Source organism: Leucopleurus acutus, assembly GCF_964270905.1.
Source record: "Leucopleurus acutus genome assembly, chromosome: 17".
Lineage (NCBI taxonomy): Eukaryota > Metazoa > Chordata > Mammalia > Artiodactyla > Delphinidae > Leucopleurus > Leucopleurus acutus.
In genome coordinates, this window is record NC_139159.1 from 45,447,106 (window position 1) to 45,469,049 (window position 21,944).

Consider the following 21,944-nt stretch of genomic DNA (forward strand, 5'->3'; position numbering starts at 1 on the left):
CGGGAAGATCCCACATGCCGCGGAGCGGCTAGGCCCGTGAGCCATGGCCGCTGAGCCTGCGCGTCCGGAGCCTGTGCTCCACAACGGGAGAGGCCACAACAGTGAGAGGCCCGCGTACAGCAAAAAAAAAAAAAAAAAAAAGAGAGTAGCCCCAGCTTGCTGCAACTAGAGAAAGCTCCTGTGCAACAGTGAAGACCCAGTGTAACCACAAACACACACACACACACACACACACACACACACACACACACACACACACACACAAAACTACAAGGATATATTGCACAGCACAGGGAATATAGCCAATATTTTATAATAATTATAGAGTAAAACCTTTAAAAATTGTGAATCACTGTACTGTACACCTGTAACTTATACAACATCAACTATACGTCAATAAAAATCAATATAATTCAATTCACCATATTAACAGATTAAAAAAATGAAAAAATATAGGATCATTTCAATAGATGCCAAAAAAGCACTGGACAACACCCAACATTTGTTCATGACAAATCTCTCAATAAACTAGAAATAAAAGGGAAATTCCTCAACCTGATAAAGAGCACCTATGAAAGAACCTACAGTTAACATCATACTCAAGAGTAAAAGCCTAAGTGTTTTCCTTTTAAGGTAAGGAACAAGAAAGTACGTCCACTGCCACACTTCCATTCAACATTGGACTGGATGCTTTAACTGATATAATAATGAAATAAAAAGAAATTAGAAAGTCGCACAGATTGGAAAGGAAAAGGTAAAACTGTCTTTATTTACAGACTATGTGATTGCATATGTAGAAAAGCTAATAGAATCTTCAAAAAAGCTACTAAAATTAATTAATGAATTCAGCAAGGTTGAAAGATAAAAACTCAATATACAAAATTATTTGATTGTATTGGCAACATACAATCTGATGCCAATTTGATTGATTGGCAACAAAAATCTGAAATAGACATTTAAAAAGTACCATTTTACACTAGTATCAGAAATACAGAAATTAGGGATCAATTTGACAAAAGATGTACATTGACAAAGACAAAAGATGTCTGCAATAAATTAAAGAAGACCTAAATAAATGGAGAGATATGTCAAATCATCGAATAGAAGACTTACTATTGCTAAGATGTCAGTTCTTTCCAAAATGACCTATAGATTCAAAGCAATCTCTATCAAAATCCTAGCAGAATTTTTTGGGTAGAAACTGATAATCTGATTCTAATATATAAATGAAAATGAAAACAATTGAATAGCCAAATATGATTGATTCTTATTATTCACGATAGTTATGGTTTATAAGTCTCTGTTAACATTGAAATAGTGATTACTGGATCATCGTTCCTAGGGGAAGTACAGGGTTCGTTTCCTGAGAGCTTCTGGCCACAACATTTCGCCAGTCGATACAGAACCTTGTTTTATGGGTGTTTCTGTTTAAAGACAGAATTGTATATTGTTGATTCATTAACATGGAACTCACAGCCAACAGCACTATTACTCATGCCTGAATGAAGCTCATGTAACACACATCTTTCCTCCAAAAGGCACATCACGGCCTTCTTGCCTTAGGAACACTAGACCGCACTTCAACACTACTGTTAGGAGCCATTTTACACAGTGAGGTCACCAATAGAAAGCACAAAAATTTTTTAAAATATGGCCCTAAATAGAACACCAAAAAAATGCTTATTTACAGTATGAGAGCTAAAACAAGAAGCTAAAACAGTATGAGAGCTAAAACAAGAAGCTAAAACAAGAAGCTAAAACAAGAAGCATTGCTTGTTTGACCTTCACTGGGAAAGTGCATTAGGTGGCTTAATTTTTTTTTTTTTTTTTTTGGCGGTACGCGGGCCTCTCACTGTTGTGGCCTCTCCCGTTGCGGAGCACAGGCTCCAGACGCGCAGGCTCAGCGGCCATGGCTCACGGGCCCAGCCGCTCCGCGGCACGTGGGATCTTCCCCAGACCGGGGCATGAACCCGTGTCCCCTGCATCGGCAGGCCGACTCTCAACCACTGCGCCACCAGGGAAGCCCCAGGTGACTCAATTTTTTCACCACTCTGTACAGATCCATGAATGGCCCTGAAAATGCTACAAGTATTGATTTTGGGTTCCAAGAAAAATTTTATCAAGTAGGTGAATTCGCAAATACAGAGTCTGCAAATAATGAGGATCAACTAAAACTTTGAAATAAAGTTGTGGGGATCAAATTATCTTACTTGAGAACTGACTGTAAAGCAGCAGTAATCAAAACGGTGCAGTATTGGTGTAACGATGGACAACACCTGAGCAGAATATAGTCCAGAAATAGACCCACATGTATATGGTGAAGTGTTTTTTGACAAAGGTGTCAAGGCAATTCATGGGGAAAAAATAATGTCATCAACAGATGGTGTTACAACAATTGGATTGCCATGTGCCAAAAAATGCACATTGACCCTTACATCACACCATATACAAAAATTTATTCAAAATTGATTTAAAATGTTAATATAGAGTAGAAACATTTAAATATCTAGATGAAAATGAAAGAAAAAAATTTGATAACCCTGGGTTTGGCAAGGATTTTTTAAATAGGACACAAAACATAAAAGAAAAACTCAGTAAATTGAACATCATCAAGATTAAAACATTTGCTCTTCCAGATACACTGCTACTAAAGGGAAAAAGTCAAGTCACAGACTGGAATTAAATATTTGCAAATATATATCCAACAAAGGACCTTAGAATTTATAAAGAATTCTTACAACTCAATAATAGAAAAATAAACAGCCCACTCAAAATGGGCAAAAGAGGGCTTCCCTGGTGGCGCAGTGGTTGAGAGTCTGCCTGCCGATGCAGGGGACACGGGTTCGTGCCCTGGTCCGGGAAGATCCCACATGCCGCGGAGCGGCTGGGCCCGTGAGCCACGGCCGCTGAGCCTATGCGTCTGGAGCCTGTGCTCCGCAACGGGAGAGGCCACAACAGTGAGAGGCCCGCGTACAGAAAAAAAAAAAAAAAAAAAAAAAATGGGCAAAAGATTTGAATAGACACTAAACCAAAGAAGATATATAAAGAAGAGATGCTCAAACTTATTAGATACTAAGGAAATACAAATTAAAGCCACAATGAGATACCACTATACTTCTACTAGATTGGATACATTTTAAAATATTGACCATGCCAAGTATTAGCAAAGTTGGGAACAGAATTATCATTGTTCCTGGTAGGAATGTAAAATGGTTCAACCACTTTGGAAAACAGTTTAGCAGTTTCTTACAAAGTTACGTATGTACCTACCATAACTCCACTTTTAGGTATTTACTTAAAAGAAATTAAAGTTTATATCCAAACAAATGTTTATAGCAGCTTTACTTGTAATAACCTAAAACTGGAAACAGCCCAAATCATCAACAGGTGAATTCTTAACAAATTGTGATATATGCATACAATGTAATACTACTAGGCAATGAAAAGAATGAGCTATTGACCCATGCAGCAAGCTGGATAAATGTCAAAATAACCGTGTTGAATGAAAGAAATGAGACCAAAAAAAAAAAAAAAAAATAGAGTACATATTGTAGGATTCCATTTATATGAAATTTTAGAAAATGGTAACGAATCTATGATCAGCAGATTAGTGGTTGCCTGGGGCCAAGGGGAGAGAAGGGACAGGTGGAGGGATTACAGAGGGGCACTAGGAAACTTTGGGGATTTGGAGGTGATGGATATGTTATCTTGATTATGGTGATGATATGTTGATATGTCAAGTTTACCAGCTTGTTTATGTTGAATATGTGTAGTTTATTGTACGTCATTTAAATTCAATAATATATATGTATGTATATATATGTATTTTCAGAACAGGGTGGTTTGGGTAGGTAACTGGTGCTGAGACAGAAGGCTGCAAGAGAAGAGATTGGAGAAAAAGTCATGGAACAATCAGGGAAGGCTTTGGGGAATAGGGGTTTTTCTAGCAAATCAAAGAAGAGAAGAGAAACGTAGAGCTTGTTGTCTTTAGGGGATGCTAACTGTACAGACTGCCTATTTGGAATAGTTGTTTGGGACATTAGTGGGGGATGAGGAAGGGAATTTAAGCTGGAACAAATTATGGAGTGATTTGATTCTCAAGCTGAGTGCCAGCTGCTGTCTTTGGTGGATAGAGGGGCTGAACACAGGGTGTCAAGGGGAAAACCACATTTTAGTAAATTGACCGTGGCAGTCATATATACAGAGGATTTGAATTAGGATTAGATAATAGGTGCCGAAATACCATCCATCCATCCACTCATTCATTCATTTATTCATTCAATACTTACTGATTCCCCTCGATGAGCCAGATGCTCTTGTGGTGTGTGGGAGAAAAGTGTTTCCTCTTATATGTTTGAGACCCAAGACCCTCCAAGAACACTCAGATCTTGGCTTCCCTTGTGCTCTGCACGTGCAGAGCAGAACATGGACGATGCAATCAGTTTACAGTTCAAATCAGTTCAGTCAATTCAGTGCATGTGTTTCTTATGCCCATGGAGTTAATTAGGAGATCACAGCAATAATCCCCACCCCAGGGAGGAGTTTATGACCGAAGATGGGGAACGGTGGGTGAGGGTTGTTAGAATTTAAACTGATAAATAACTTAAGAGAGGAAAACTGGTTTTGCGGGGAAAGCAGTGAGTCCGGGCGAGAGCCCACACAAGTGGTTGGATGCAACTGGAGATGAAAAAGAAAATGCCTGGCTGGATACGCTTGGAGGTGGTAATTGGCCCTGAAGATGGATGGAATCTTGGAGGGAGGAAGGGAGTGTGGAAAGGGGAGGTCAAGGGCTCAGCTTCGGGGCAGCCCACAAAGCTGAGACAGCGCGGAGCAAGTGCAAGAGCGAGCAGACTGCGTGCGCGCACACGAACGGGCGGCTTTGCGGGTCAACTTGTTAGGAATGCAAATTCCTAGGCCCTACTCACCCCAGACCTACTGAATCAGGGACTCCAGGGATGCAGCCTAGGAGAGTGTCCTTTTAACATCCTTCTAAAGCCCTCCAGGGGATTCTGGTCAAGTTTGAAAACGACTGCCCCCGCTGTTTCAAACTAGATCTCTCCCTGGGAGATTCCACTCCTCAGGGAGTTCATATTGAGACCGTGATGATGTGACTGACAGCCGTTTGGAAATTGCAAAGCGCTCTGCATGACTAGGGCATTATGCGTTCACTGTTATTTATCATTTTGATCAACCTCGTTCAGTCAGATTTACTTATGTTTTCAGGCTTTGTTTTGGGGATCCTCCTCTTTTCCCCTTCTGAAAAGAAAACGAAAATCTCGTTCATGAATAGGAAAACTGATTGAAAAAGAATGAAGCCGTTGGGGGAGGAGGGATGCGAGGCACAGCTGGAGTTTGCCTGGAAGGACAGGTTTGTTCTTCTGGGTGACATTGGGTTGGTGGTGTTTCTTCCAGCAGAGACAAGGCTGATGGCTTACATTTACTGCTGAAAGTCTTTAACTCCAAACCGCAGCTGTCAAAATAAGATTAGGGCTTTCGGACATGATGGAAGAAGGGGGATGGTCCCCAAAATGCAGGCTTAGGTTTGGCAGATGTTTGCAGAGCCCTAACTCCAAGTGAGTTTTCGGGGTTGGAGCAGGCAGAAATGGCGTTGTTTCCCAGCTGAGTGAAATAACAGCTCTGATAATAAATTTCTCTTCTCTCTCGCTGTGATACATAATTTCTGATTTCTACATCTCAAGCTAAATAGCAGCAGGAGCCGTAAAAAAAAGTGGAGCATGTCTTTAAAGGTGTTCATTTTGCTCTAAGTCCAGAGGAGAAATTAAACTGTCATCGGTGTCAATAGCACGCCATGCGGCTTGTCTAAAATTCTGCAAAGTCAGTAAAAAGCCTTTGATCTCGCCCAGGGTGATGTCAGGCACAGCCACTGCAGTCCTTGTCCCGTGCTTCTCATCCAGTGTAACCAGATGGAAGTTTTCCAAGTTCTTGGGCGGAGGTGCTGTGCTAGGGTTTCAAGATCACACACTGAGGAAGGCCCTTAAATCTAGAATGGCTGTGAGCCTCAGGGGAACGCTAGGGAAGGCTTTGAGCATAGCCCTGGGGCTCTTAGTTATCAAATCCTCACTGATTTATTTCACTTGGGAAGACTGAGCAGATGCAGTTAACATCCCTCCTAAAATTCTCCAGGAAACCAGAGAAGCAAGTGGATTTTGCTGACTGTCAGCTATATATGCTAACATTTGCTCTCTGGCAAGGCATTGTTTGTGTTTGTTGAGATCTTTTGTTATAAAATTCAAAATTGCCTACTTTGCTGTGTCAGATCAATTCAGCATAGAACTCACGAACCAAAAACTTAGTCACAGATACATTGATGTCATTTAAAGAAATCTGAATCTAGTGGGGGGTTTCATAGGCACCCAATAAAGTGATATTATATTAGAATTGTGATGTAGGCAAAATTTGGTTGGGGTTCACCTTTCCTCCATCCTTAACTAGGCCTGCACCACCAAGACCTTTCTTTACCCTAAACTAGGGAAAAAGGAGACTAACATTTGTTGAGTACCTCCCATCTCTCAGATGCTTTATCATCTATATTATCTCATTTAACCCTGCCATAAGATGTTTTCTCCACTTAATTATTTAACCTCTATGAAAATTCAGTCTCACAGAAATCACTTATATGAAGTCACACGGGTCACCTCGCTGAAGCCAGGTCTGGCTCCAAAGGCAATATTCTTTTCATTCTATCTGATTGCTTCCCTTAAGCCCTATGGAAAGAAACATAACTGCCCCTTATCTCCTCCTCCAAGATTCAATCCCCTTGATCCCTACTTTTTCATATTACCTCCTTCAGGTCCTTGTATAAAATAATCTTTTCTGTGAGACCACCTTCTGACCACACTATTTAAAGCAGAAGCTCCCTTTCCTCCATACTCCCAACCCCCCTTTCCTGCTTAATTTTGTTCTATAGCACTTCTAAGATCTAATGTTGTATATATATATATATATATATATATATATATATATATATTTTTTTTTTTTTTTTTTTTTTTTTCCCGGTACGCGGGCCTCTCACTGTTGTGGCCTCTCCCGTTGCGGAGCACAGGCTCCGGACGCGCAGGCTCAGCGGCCATGGCTCACGGGCCCAGCCGCTCCGTGGCATGTGGGATCCTCCCGGACCGGGGCACGAACCCGTGTCCCCTGCATCGGCAGGCGGACTCTCAACCACTGCGCCACCAGGGAAGCCCCTGTAATATATATTTTTACCTGTTTATGTTGTTTATGTCTGACCCCTGTCCATGGTAAGCTAGTAAATGTTTAACAACCAGGTCTCCAAGGGGCAAAGCTCCAATTTGCAATGTTCACCAATTCCTGTGTTGTCAATACTACCACCATGGCTGATTTCAAGCTACCCACTTGGCCTTGCTGAACGCAGAGTTGGGAAGAAGTGGGCACGGTCTGTCAATGTGAGTCAGTAGGAGCTGGCTTCCCACTTGAATATCCGCTACATAGGGACAGAGATTGATTGATTTTTTTAATCTATTTTATTCACTGTTTTTCTCTCAGCCGTTTGAGCAATTTGACGAATGAATGAATTCAGTCATTCAAATATATTTTTAAAAATTGACCACATGCCAAACACCATGCTAGTTATTTGAGCTGGAGGGCTGAACAGAACAGTCACTGCCTTCAGATGGCAGGGGAAGTAGACATGAAATTAACAGTTGCAAATTAAGTGTTGTTATAACTGCGGTAAGGGAAGCCGGTGAAGGGGAACTTGACCTCTAAAAGGGCGTGGTTAGATAAGAGCCCCCCATCCCTGAGTACTCCAGGCTGGTGACTGTCAAGTCAGATCAACACGTGTCCACTAAGCACCTGCTACGTGAAGTGTGTGGTGTCACAGACACCCTGAAGACCACCGAAGACTTACCCTGTGCCTTTCAGAGCTTACAGCCTGGGTAAGACTGATGAGTGAGGAATGACTGACAACCCTGTATTTCAGGTGTTGGGTCCATTCATCCATTCATCACAAGCACTTAATGAGCACCTACAGTGTGCCAGGCACTGTGCTAGGTACCAGGGATGCAGCAGACAGCAAGGCAGCTGGTTCCTTAGCTGTCATGAGAATTCTGGTGTCTGCAGCTGGGGGCTGGCTCCCCGATGTCATTGTACTCTTCTGGGAGAGGAATATCTCTTGCTGGGGACGAGGAGAGGTACAGAGACTCGGGAAACATTTTATTCCCATCTCACTCATCTTCCCAGGACCCCATTTCTGATGGAGCAGTTGTTTTAGGACTCTAAGAACATCCCTGTTGGGAGGCAAGGGGTATGGGACTTTGTCACTGTTCATTCAGTAGACGAACACTTACGGGGCACCAACTACATGCGCTAGAACACTGGGGAATCAAAACTGAGTCAGACCAGATCATTCCCATGGGGCAGACAGACCTGTGATCCGGTCCTTCTAATACTGTGGGCTAAATGCATAAGTGCTCTAGTGGAGTGGTGTGTATAGGGCTAGAGGAGCCTAGAGGAAGGAGACTCTAAGCTCAGCCAAGCTGAAGAAGGCTTCCTGGAGGAGGTGACATCGGGCTGAAGTCAGTAGCCATGAGTGGGGGTAACGGAGTAGAGAAGGCTTGGAAGGGTAATGGGAACTCTGAATCCACTGCTTCTCCGACGCCCAGTTTTATCACCCTTCAGTGAAATCCTCCCAGGCTGTGAGAAAAAGAAGTTTTGTTTTCCTAAAGAATAAGGAATCATCCAAAAACATCTGTATTTGTTTCAATTTGTTTTCAAATGCCAGAAAAACAACAAAGTTGTTTTGTGAGAACCTAGCCTGTATTTATTCCTTACTCTTTGTTTAATTAAATTAATCCTCCATGGTCTCCTTTGGGACAGACAGTACAGAGCACTAGTGGCCATAAATCCCCAGTGTTCTAAAAACAGTATGAAAGGCCTGAGGCCAGCTGGCAGGCCTGCTGTTTGTGGGATCGTTCTTCTGGAACTCCTGTTCCTACCACACTTTGCACCCTCACTTAGTGTCCGGGGTCTTTTAGCCACTTGGAGAGGGGTCCAAGGACAGCAAAAGAATCTGAGATTTGCTTAGAAGAAGAATCTGAGCCTGCAGACTCAGTTGATGAAGGGGGAGGCTGACTCTTGCATCTGGGCCCCTTCCCCTTGAAGGATTGTGAAGACTTTTATCCTGTAGGTTCAATGGCTCTCAACCTGGCTGCACACTGGAGTTATCTGGGAGCTTTAGCAAACAGTGTTGCCTGCATCCCAGCCCCAGCTGCCTGATTTAAGGCATTGGGCTGGGCATCAGGATTTTCCAAAGGTCCCCAGATGGTTCTAATGAGCAGCGAGGTCATGCCCTGGTAGATGGGACCCTGTAGTGATTCATGGCTGTCCTGTTCCGGAAGGCATAAGCATCTCATTGCCTCTCTACCTACCTTATGGGGGGAAGTCTTGGGGGAAAAATGCTTATTGCTTCAAGATCCTGGTTCACTGCTTTTATTTTATTTTATAAAGACACACTTTATTTTTTATCTTTTTGATTTTTATTTTTGGCTGTGTTGGGTCTTCCTTGCTATGCGCGGGCTTTCTCTAGTTGCGGCGAGCAGGGGCTACTCTTGGTTGCGGTGCACGGGCTTCTCACTGCGGTGGCTTCTCTTGGCGCGCGGGCTTCAGTAGTTGTAGCGCGCGGGCTTCAGTATTTGTAGCACGCAGGCTTCAGTAGTTGTGGCTTGCGGGCTCAGCTGTGGCTCGCGGGCTCTAGAGCTCAGGCTCAGTAGTTGTGGCGCACGGGCTTAGTTGCTCCGCGGCATGTGGGATCTTCCCGGACCAGGGATCGAACCTGTGTCCCCAGCACTGGCAGGCAGATTCTTAACCACTGCGCCATCAGGGAAGTCCTCACTGCTTTTAAGATGCTACTTTCAAAGGGGTTCTTTTGTAACGTTGATTTTTTTTCATTATTATAAAAGCTCTTTGTATAAGCTCTTGTTAGAAAATTCAAAAACAGATCATTATAAATATAAATGCCACCACTTCTTCATAACCACTGCTAGGCAGGATTCCTGCTGGACACAGAGAGGAGGCATAGCAGCTGTGGGAGCTGAGAAGGGGGACCCAGGTGGAGAAGCTCCTACCCCCCCACCTTCAGAGATGGGCTTGGGATTTGGGGGTACGTTGGTCCAGTGTACTGGGGTATCATTTTCCAGCCATCAGGACTTTGTGCAGGGACGCTCTCCTCCCAGTTAGGGAGCCTAGCAAGGGAGACACAGTAAATACATCACTACATAAATGCCTATGTGATTACCATTGTGACACATGCCAGGAGGGAGAAGTGCAGGGGTGCACTGACATGCACAGACAGCCGATGGGCGGGGCCGAGAGCTCTGAAGGACAATTGAAGGTCCTCCTGTCAAGAGGTTGATTTTCCCATCAACGTGCAAGCAAACCCAAGCTACTTTGGCTTGGAATTCAGAAAACTACTGCTGTTCCCAAAGCAGTGATTTTCATTTATCTGCTCTAGAAGTCCTTTATATTTCCCAGAGCTAAAAGAAACTGTGATGCAACCAGAATTATCCTTCCGAAGCACAACTCAGGTAAAATGGCCCATGTCCCTTTTGAAGGCTTTTACCTTGAGTGGTCCCCACTGCCTGCTGAGCACAGTTCAGACCACGCAGCCTGATTCCAGGCCCTCTGCCATCTGGTGTCAATTGTCCTTCCAGTGCTCCCTCCTGCTACTTCCCTTGGAATTCCCAGAGTGGAAGTCAGCTACCATGCCTGTCCTGCTTCCCTCGGTTTCTGCACATTTACTGTTCCCTCAGCCCTGGGTCCATTTCCCTTTCTCCCTTCTCTGCCGCTTGCCTGCCAGACTTTTCTGAGGGATCCAGCCTTGGCTGGCAGTAATCCATCCCCATTCTGAACTCCCATTGTATTGGCAGCACCTCTCTTCTGGATTTCTAGCATGTTCTATTTTGTATTTTAGTTATTTAGGATGCATCTGATAGCTACTCCTCAATTGGGGCTAGTTTGTTCTACCTAAGGCCCTTTTTTTTTTTTTTTTTTTGCGGTACGCGGGCCTCTCACTGTTGTGGCCTCTCCCATTGTGGAGCACAGGCTCCTGATGCGCACGCTCAGTGGCCATGGCTCACGGGCCCAGCCGCTCCGCGGCATGTGGGATCCTCCCGGACCGGGGCACGAACCCGTGTCCCCAGCATCGGTAGGCGGACTCTCAACCACTGCGCCACCAGAGAAGCTCTACCTAAGGACCTTTGCATTCACTGTTCTTTCAGTCAGAAACACTCTTTACATCCAGTGTTAGTTTCAGGTGTACAATGTAGTGATTCAGTATTTTACATTTTCATTATATACTTTTTGAAATAATCACCACAATAAGTCCAGTTACCATCTGTCACCGTACAAAGTCGTTACAGTATCATTGATTATATTCCCTATGTGTACATTACGTCCCTGTGACTTATTTATTTTATAGCTGGAAGTTTGTACCTCTTAATCCCCTTTACCTATTTCATTCATATCCTTAACCCGTCCCCTCTGGCAACCACCAGTTTGTTCTCTGTATCCATGAGTCTGTTTCTGTCTTGTTATGCTTGTTCACTTGTTTTGTTTTTTAGATTCCACATATAAGTGAGATCGTATGTATCTGTCTCTCTCTGTCTGACTTATTTCACTTAGCATAATACCCTCAGGGTTCATCCATGTTGTCACAAATGGCAACATTTCATTCTTTTTTATGGCTGAGTAACATTTCATTGATTATATGTAGCACATCTTCTTTATCCATTCATCTGTCGATGGACACTTAGCTTGCTGCCATATCTTGGCTGTTGTAAATAGAGCTGCAATGAACATAGGGGTGCATATATCTTTTTGAATTAGTGTTTTTGTTTTTCTTTGGATAAATTCCACTTCTGAGTTTCTATCAGAAATGCTCTTCCTAGAACTTCACATTACTAACCCTTAGAGTACCAGCTGTGTGTCGGCAGGAACCCCTTTATCTGTTTGGTTCACCACTATATCCCCAGTGCCTGGGATAAACTAGGTGCTTCACTGACTGAATAAATGAAAAGTATCTGATGATTCAGATTTTTCTTAGGTCTCTGGCTTAAGCTAGTAACTAACTGTAAATTTTGTCACTCTTTAATTATTCACCGTGATTTTTGCATGAGCTGAAGTTTTTTCTGATTCTTGCTATTTTCCTTATATCTGGATCCACGGGAAATCTCAGTTGGAGTTCCCAATTGGAAATATAAGATAGAAATAGACTGGGAAGGGAGGAATTTGCATCTATAATTTTTTCATCTACTTTATTGATTTGGGAATGAAAATAATTCTTTTAGTATTTTAAAACCAGAATCCTTATTTGTGGAATCTTAGACCTAAATGTTTTTTCATCTTATGATGTAGCTTTTATTTTTTAAAAAAAATTTAACGCATTTGATAGAGGTGATGAATATATCAGCTTTTATCTTTTTTATCAATTTGATATGTTATAATTATCTAAAAGCATAATAAACTATAAAACTCAAAGACCTAGGAGATTACATTAAAGCGTAGCCATTGGATTCAGGGATTAATCCAGCTTTCTGTGTATTAAGTTTTTACCATAGCTGTCATAGTGGTAACTTTTAACCAGAGGAAAACAATTTTTAATATATTCAATCCCTTTAATGCTCTTTGATTTTCTCCAACTTTAATGGTAAAGTCACTCAAAGAGCTAGTTATGAAACCAAACCGTTCTCCTTGCTGAGGAATAATGCCATCATGTCAGCCTGTTTCTTCAAAGGAGAGACTGAGTCGGTGATGGAGTGAAAACGCCTTTAACCGTTTCCTCCTCTGATAGATTCTTAGTTCCACGGCAGTAAATGCACTGCTGTGAATGTGTTCTTACATTGCATTTGAGTAAATAGCCAGGGCCCAGCACTAATAAATATTTGACCAAAATAGAATTGTTAATAGCCATACATTCATTTCTCCCTAGTAATCTGTGTTACCTCTACCTAACCTCCTTTGGCTTCCCATTTTCCTCATTTATGGGATGAATAAGTAGAGCACAAAGACGATTTTGAAAGGTCCTTCTGATAGAGAAATGGAATGAGGAAAAGTATGTCCAAAGAGACTAATGCAGACCTGGGAATAAGGGGCTCTTCTAGACCTGCCATGTTTTTGGTGGAGTAGCAGGTCTTTTCACTGTGCTCTCTCTCAGCTTCTGCAAAATGTTCATTGCAGCTCTATTTACAATAGCCCAGAGATGGAAACAACCTAAGTGTCCATCATCGGATGAATGGATAAAGAAGATGTGGCACATATATACAATGGAATATTACTCAGCCATAAAAAGAAACAAAATTGAGCTATTTGTAATGAGGTGGATAGACCTAGAGTCTGTCATACAGAGTGAAGTAAGTCAGAAAGAGAGAGACAAATACCGTATGCTAACACATATATATGGAATTTAAGAAAAAAAAATGTCATGAAAAACCTAGGGGTGAAACAGGAATAAAGACACAGACTTACTAGAGAATGGACTTGAGGCTATGGGGAGGGGGAAGGGTAAACTGTGACAAAGCGAGAGAGAGGCATGGACATATATACACTACCAAACGTAAGGTAGATAGCTAGTGGGAAGCAGCCGCATAGCACAGGGAGATCAGCTCCGTGCTTTGTGACCGCCTGGAGGGGTGGGATAGGGAGGGTGGGAGGGAGGGAGACGCAAGCGGGAAGAGATATGGGAACATATGTATATATATAACTGATTCATTTTGTTGTGAAGCTGAAACTAACACACCATTGTAAAGCAGTTATACTCCAATAAAGATGTTAAAATGAAAAAATAAAATAAAATTTTACAAAAAAAAAAAGAAATGTCAAAGACAGCACCAGGTTACCTTGGTGAGACTGTGTATATCGATGTGTACCTTGGTGAGACTCTGATGACAAAGCGTTTTAGTTCTCAAAGAATAGGAATGGTACTTGATGCAGACAAGCGCAAATACCTGCTTGTGATAACTTCAGTCCTCAAGAACCATCCAGATGTTTTCAGAACACTTTCATTGAGATGGGAAAAATACAAATTTGTGGGGTTTTTAAATTATTTATTTGGCTGCACTGGGCCTTGGGTGCGGCACGCAGGATCTTCGTTGCCTCGTGCAGGATCTTTAGTTGTGGCATGGGGCTCTCTTAGTTCCGGCATGTGGAATCTAGTTCCCTGAACAGGGATCGAACCCATGTCCCCTGCGTTGGGAGCACCGAGTCTTAACCACTGGACCACCAGGGAAGTCCCACAAATTGATTTTAATTTTAAATTATTTAATGCATTTAATAGAGACGAATAATTCCAACTTTGAAAAATGAGTTTTTCTATATACATAGAAACACACCCGAGTGTTAACGGCCGCGGCCTCTGGATGGTAGGACTGCAGGTGGGGGATTACAGGTGAATTTTCTTTTCTATTTTTTTCTGTTTCCCAAATTTTCCACTATGATCTTATAACATTTTCAGTGTTTTTAAAGGTCATTTTTTAAAAATTAATACTTATTGATTTTTGGCTGCGTTGGGTCTTCGTTACTGTGTGGGCTTTCTCTGGTTGTGATGAGCGGGGCCTCCTCTTCATTGCCGTGCGCAGGCTTCTCATTGCAGTGGCTTCTCTTGTTGCGGAGGACGGACTCTAGGCACGCGGGCTTCAGTAGTTGTGGCTCACGGGCTCTAGAGAGCAGGCTCAGTAGTTGTGGCGCACGGGCTTAGTTGCTCCGCGGCATGTGGGATCTTCCCGGGGCAGGGCTTGAACCCGTGTCCCCTGCACTGGCAGGTGGATTCTTAACCACTGCGCCACCAGGGAAGCCCTAAAGGTTATTTTGACAAGTGCTGTAGAGTTGCTTGTTGATGGCCGAGAGTCACCGAGGGTCACCTCCTTGAGAGCCATGTTCTAATGGTATGGCTTTGCCCCAGTCCAGGACCTGTGTGCAGCGGAGGACCATGGCTGCGAGCAGCTCTGCGTGAACCTGCTGGGCTCCTTTGTCTGCCAGTGCTACAGTGGCTACACCCTGGCCGAGGACGGGAAACGGTGTGTGGGTGAGTATCCCACCCAGCCTTGCTTGATGGGGAAACACAAGAGAAGCTAGTAAGAAGGGAGAGGGGTGCCACATATCCAGTTGCTCTCCTGTGAGTTTCAACAAAGTGGTCCAAGTCCTCTGGTCTAGTTGTTAGTCAGAATTTGAACTTTAAAGACTTCGTTTGTGGCTGAGGTTAGCATTTTCTCACTCTGGGTCCTCAGCAACAGGCATATTTATGATAATCTATGTAAACAAAATTGTCCGTTACTGATTCCCTCGGAAAGGACTGGGCGGATTTTCATTCAGTTTGGAAGGTATGTCTGGGCTGGCCTGACTTCAGTATAGCTCACGTGTTATACACGAGGTCCAGTTGGTGGTGGGTAAGGTGGCTGAGTGGCAACTCGAAGAGGCAGGCAGCCTTCCTTCTAAGTACGGATCTGCAGTTCAGTGACAGGCCCCAGTGACCGCCAGGTGTAAGAGGCCAGCTGTGTGCAGTGAGACACCATGGTCAGAGAAAACAAATAGCGGCCTCAAACGCTGGTCCTGGGTAAGCAGTCTCAAGGGCAGTGCTCGGAACTACAAGTACTGGCTCACAGTCAGCTGAGCGGTTTCCCATTGAGCGGCAACTCCACATTGCGAGGGCCGGTGAGAGGTGGGGGGATGGCATCTAATTTCTTCGGTGATGGATAACGGTTTTCATCGGCACCTGCAGGGCAGACACATGCGTATTGAATCCCTAATACGCATGTGGCACCTCCCAGTGTGTCTGCAAAGCCCTTTAAACACAGCCTCATTTATCTTTCCACCAACAAACAGTGCCCGGCAAATAGTAGGTGTTCAGTAAACTGAGCTGGATACTTATGAGGCAGAAAATCCACAAGGAAAGGAAGGAAAAGGACTTGACTGACATCAGACGTGGAACCTTCATTTTCTACCTCTGGATCCTACATGTCCTGTTCCATATTCTGTTGTTTTCAGAGGACCTGTTCTGTTTTGCTTCCCACAAACAGTCAATGATGATTTTTTTGCACATAGAACTTACGCTTTCCAGCACACTGTGACTCTTAGCTGAGGACGGGAAAGGAAAAAGCAACAAAACAAAAGTGCAGGTGGGGCCTGTTCTTTGCAGGTGATGATGAGAATAAAATGGGTTTGTTTGTTTGTTTTTACGCACTGATGGAGATTCAAACGGCCCTCATCAGAAGTCCACAAATGGAATTGGTCTCCTAAGCCTGCGTTGTTTTTTCCCCCTTATTCTGTGGGTCGTGACCGTGATAGGTAGCAGGGTACCACATCCATTAACACTGGCAAAAAAGAAGCCAATGTGGAAACACCCACTTTTTTTTCTTCATTAATTTTTATTATGCAAATAATCTATTTTCATTGAGGAACTTAAAACAGATGAGAAGAGCACTATTAATAGCTTGTTGTATTTTCTGCCAGACCTTTCCCCACATAAGTATCTACTTCTAAACATTTTGTTAATGTTTACCAAAATGAGGTCATACTCTCTATTTTGTTTTACATATATATTTTTCCCTTACCAGTTGTTAAATGGGGAGAAACTTTGTGTGCTGTTGTGTCAGAAGGAAATCAGTTGGAAGTAAGGCCAGTGGCTGAGCTACAGGGTACAGGTTGAGGGTGTCTGGTTAATTAGGGTGAGAGAAGGAACAGGGAGGGCCCAGAGCTTGTGTGAGTGACGGTGAGTTGGCGGGGCCAGGGGCATTAGGGGCCATGGCTGGGGCAGAAGACGAGCCTTGGCCCTCGGGAAACTGGAAGGCAGTGGGGAGCCCAGGTCTCTGGGTGTTGCCAAATAGTTGCCTAACGGCCCTCTGTAGTAGACAGCCTTTGAGTCTCTAAGGGTTTTGCTGAAACTTCTGGAGTTTGACATTTACTGAAGAGCAACAAGCATGAGAAGAAATGCTGTGGTTGCCGGGGAGCTGGCGTGGGCTGTGTTTATTAGAGATGCGTGCTGCTCTTGCTGCCGCTGTCAGTGTGTAAGAATGTCTGCCTTCCTTAGAGCAGGGGCTCAAGCTGAAGAGTGGGAAACTGGGAGAGACTATGTGTGACCCCGGCCTGATGCATGTTCTCATTCTCATCCTCTTCCACCAAATGCCCGACCTGTTAGAGGCTGGGAGTCAGATGATTAAGTGGCCCTGGACCTTTGTGGCCAGTTGCTTCGGTTAGGGAGACTGAATAAACTTCCAAAATGTCAGCTGCTGCTCGACGGGGCTGTGCTGAGTGCAAAGCAAACGATAGAGGTAGTAGAGGCCACAGGAGGTCAGAGAAGAGGGACAGACTCATCATGTAAGGAAGGGTAGCAATGGGACGGACGTCTAAGGCAAGGGGAGACATGAGGGCAGTGACGGTGTAGAGGTGCGGACTGAGACCCGGCTGGGAGGGCCAGGTAGAGAGCTGGGAGATCAGGAGAGATGGTCCCAGTGAGAAGCCACCAAACTGAAAGCTAAACCGGCAGCCTAACCTGAAGACATCAATCTGAAGGGACTTGTCAAGGTGGAGACTCCAGGTATCAGACTTAGAGCAGGAAATTTAGAGGAGAAACAGAGGCTGTTAGGGACCCTGGAAGCATTCCATTAGCCCCTGGTCTGAGTGGCCTGTATGTAGATGGGCAGAGAATGGTATGAATGTGGGGAACCATAATCCCAGTTAATCCAGGAGGGTCCCAGTTTATGTCTGTTGGAGATTGGGAGGAAGATGGCAGAAGAGTAAGACGCGGAGATCACCTTCCTCCCCACAGATACACCAGGTTACGGCTGTTGGCTCACTTCTCAAGAACACTCCCTGTTGCTTTCAAGGGGGCTCCAGTCTGAACGCGGAAGTATAGGATCACCCCAGTTAAGGCCAACCTGACTTCAGCAGGAGAGGAGACTAACTCTGTTGAAGCAGAGAATTCCTGCAGGTGAGAAGTAGGAGATGAAGTTGAAGACATCAGGTGGAACTGGAGTATACAGGGCTTTGAAAACCAGGCTAAAGGGTCTGGACTTTATCTCTGAAAAAGAGACACTAAAGGGTTTTTAAGTGGGACTGATAAAGGCAAAGCCTCATTTTAGGAAACTTAATCTCGTGGTAGAGGGCAGGATGGATTCCAGGGGGAAGATAGGGAGGGCTGCAAAGACCAGTTAGGAGACTATGGTAGCCCTCTGGTGAGGGGTGACAAGAGCCAGATTTGAAGAGCGTAGAAATGAAGAGAGAAGGAAGGGGTGAGGAATGAGAGAAGGTGCGATGAATAAAGAGGGGAGAGGAAAAGTCACAGTTGAATCCTGGGTTTGAGCTTCCATGACTCTGAGAGTGATGGCAACAGTGATGAAAAAGTGATGGGATTTTTAGAAAAGATAATGAGTAGTTTTAGACACAGTGGGTTTGAAGCTGAGATGGGACACCTACAAGGACACGTCGAGAGGGAGCAGAGGCAGCGCTAACACCGCAAGGAGAGGGTAGAACCAGTGGTGCAGGCAGGAAGTGGCACGGTCCATTTCCTTCTGAATTTTAATTTCCATTTCCAGTGTTCACTTATGTGTTTGTTTTGGACCTTCAATACAGCGAGACCTGGGCTCAAATCCCAGTTCTGCTACTTGCTAGTCATGTGTCATTTTATTTCTGAGCCTTGGTTTTCTCATCTATAACATAGAGTAAAAATACCTACATCATAGAGTTTGTGGGATTCAATAAGATAACGAGTAAAGTTCCCAATACACATTAGACGATTGTTGTTATTACTGTTGTTATTATTACAACACATATTATTATCGTCATCATCTCCTGGATGCCATGGAGTGTGGCCTTAGGAGACAGTGAAGCCTCAGCCTTGGGCTACAGCCACATGAGGGAAGCAGGAGGGAGACGTGGGGCAGGAAGAACAGCCATGAAGGAACCGCCTAAGGTGGGGATGGCGGAGTTGGGGAGAGGTGGGCGAGAGAACCAGACGTCATGGAACACGATGGGAAAGAGAATTTCTAGGCCAGGTCAATATTAGTGTCATGCCCCAGCGAGGCCAAATGGAACAGAACTTAGAGAAAAAGCCATTGAGTTGAGTCATTGATTCGTCTCAGCAGACATTTCCAGACTCTACCAGGCACTCTGCTAGGCCTTAGGGACACAGAAATGACCAGGAGGCCATTGATAATGATCGAGAGGGGTGGGGTAAAAGGACAGATTTCTAGGGGGAGGGGGGAGGGGGTGAGAAAGTAGGGACAGCAAGTCTAATCTCTTCATTTAAAAGAAGTTTGGTAGAAATTCACCATGACCAGCTACTGGTGAATGGACCCCATGGGAGTGCTTTGACTCATCCCAGAATTATGACTGTGACCACATGAAAATTCAATTCTTAGCCAGACTGAGGACCTTTTAGCCAACATTTCCACACTTTTGAGTTAGTGGAACTTTAAGTGCTAGAGTCCCATTTCCCTAACTGCTCTTTTAACTCTGGTTAGAACTGGATTTGTTTCAACATTCAGGTGATCGAGCGGATTACTGACTAACAGAAGTCCTCGTTTTGCTTCAGTTGAGTCATGGTGTTTGTAATCCATCGGCTCCCACTAAAGCTGTGTTAATTTCCATCCGAAACTGTACATTTTTTCAAAGACCATTTAGCTCTATCTTTGAGGGTAAATTTTTTGCTGAACTTGCTCTCCTGATGTTTACTGACTGCCTTGTCTTTTGGGGTAGCTTTGGTCCTGTTTGCATCTTATCTGCCCAAGCAGATTGTAAACCCATGGGGGGAAGAAACCAATTCCTATACTTTTCATCTTTCACAGAGTAGACTTGCAAAATGTTTTTCTTGAATCATTGACTGAGACTGAGGGATCACAATCTCAAGTATTCACGTTTCTTTTTTTAAAAAAAGCTTTTCCACTTCATTGGTTTTTAAATTACAGAATCAACTTTTGCTTATTAAAAAAAAAGTCAGAGTAGAGACGTGTATAAAATCAAAACCTGAAAGACATTACTCCTCAATTTCACTTCCTGGAGGTAATCACAGCTAAAAGCCTGGCTTCTCCTTCCTGCCTTTCTTCAAAGATGTCTTACCATCTTAATCGGTTTGCAGGACAGAAATTGAGACACAGATGTAGAGAACAAACGTATGGACACCAAGAGGGGAAAGCGGCGGGGTGGTGGTGGTGGTGGTGGTGGTGATGAATTGGGCGATGGGGATTGACATGTATACACTGATGTGTATAAAATGGATGACTAATAAGAACCTTCTGTATAAAAATATAAATAAAATAAAATTCAAGAAAGAAAAAGATGTCTTACCATCTTAAGATGCTATTTGCTTGTCATTACCATCCAGGATTTAGCGCAATGCCTGACACATAGTAATTGCTCAGTAAACGGTTGTGGAACAACTGAGTAGCATTAAGGTATCTCTTTCCTCCCAAATTCAACCTTATCTGATTAGGGAGGCAGTGTGATAAAAATATAATCTACAGTTCTTTAATGTTACTAAATCCTAGGACCTGCTTGAAACCTTTTACTTATAATTGCAACAATCCTTTGAGGTAGGTACTATCGTCATCCACATTTTATAGGTCTCTTGACCTCTCTGTTTCAGTGGCTTCATCTGTAAATTGAGGAAAACAATACCTACCTCCAAGGGTTATTGTGAGGGTGAAATGCGTTAATGTATGGGAAGCCTCAATACTCTGTAATGACCTATATGGGAAAAGAATCTGAAAAAGAGTGGATATATGTCTACGTATAACTGATTCACTTTGCCGTACACCTGAAACTAACACAACATTGCAAATCAACTGCAGTCCAATAAAAAATTTTTAAAAAATATATTGGAAGCACTTGGAACAGTGCTATACATGGTCAACTGAGAAAGAGTTGAATCTGAATCTCTGTATCCTTTATGGATTTTTGTCTTCTTATGAATGCTTGCATTTAATAATGCATCAAACATACGGTACATTTGAAATATCATATTGAGGTCCATACCCAGAATGATGGTGGTACATAACATGGGGATTTAGCATGCTGTTATTGCTGCCCTCAAAGCTTTCCTCCTATATTCTCCTATATCAGTCACCTTCAGTGAGAAGGGAATGGTTGATATTTAAGTTGGCGACAAGGGATGGGAGGATCAATCTTTGTATTGAAAGGTCAGATTTTCAGCTTACTCCTCATGCTGGAAGCATGATCTCCCCCCAGTACAAGGATTTCTCCCTGTGTTAGTTTGCTAGGGCTGCCATAACAAAATACCGCAGAGCGAGTGTCAATAGAAATCTAGTTCCTCCCAGTTCTGGAGGCTAGAAGTCCAACGTCAGGGTGTCGGCAGGGTTGATTTCTTCTGAGGTTTCTCTCCTTGGCTTGCTGCTTCTGCACGTGGTCTTTGTTCTGTGCCCATGCATGCCTGGTGCCTCTGTGTGTGTCCAAATCTCCACTTCTCATAAGGATACCAGTCAGATTGGATTAGGACGCGCCCTAATGGCCTCATTTTAACCTAATCACCCTTTAAGGGTCCTTATCTCCGAACGCAATCACCATCTGACCAACTGGGGATTGGGACTTCAACAAATGAATTTAAGGTGGGAAGACAGAGTTTAGCCCAGAACACTTCCTTATTGCTATCAAAATCAGTAGGAAGCTTTCTCTGAGTTTTGAACTCCTACATGTAAGACTTCAGTCATGCCCTGGGTAAGAGAGGTTTTGTGAATCTGACTCTGTGAGTGTGTCTTATATATACTCAGCAAGTAAACTGGTTCTACCATTTCTCTAAATGACAAATTTGGTTTTTCTTAGTCTGTCATCAACACACTTCAAAACCCAAACATTCCTCCGTAAAATATCCTGTTTCTTCTAAGGCCATCCTCTTTGCAGACTGATCCCTGCTGGGAGACCTTGGAATCTGACCAGATTGTAAATCAGAGACTGTCAATCTTAGG

At 43.6% G+C, this 21,944-nt stretch overlaps 1 protein-coding gene across 1 annotated transcript in view; it reads left to right on the plus strand.

The window, feature by feature from the left end:
• The window catches only part of MATN2 (matrilin 2), a 153,538-nt gene that overhangs the window by 68,787 nt on the left and 62,807 nt on the right, over positions 1-21,944 (plus strand). The window contains exon 5 of the mRNA XM_082858692.1: positions 14,933-15,055. Within this exon, the coding sequence (XP_082714818.1) occupies positions 14,933-15,055 (123 nt within the window). The remainder of the gene's footprint in view (positions 1-14,932; positions 15,056-21,944) is intronic.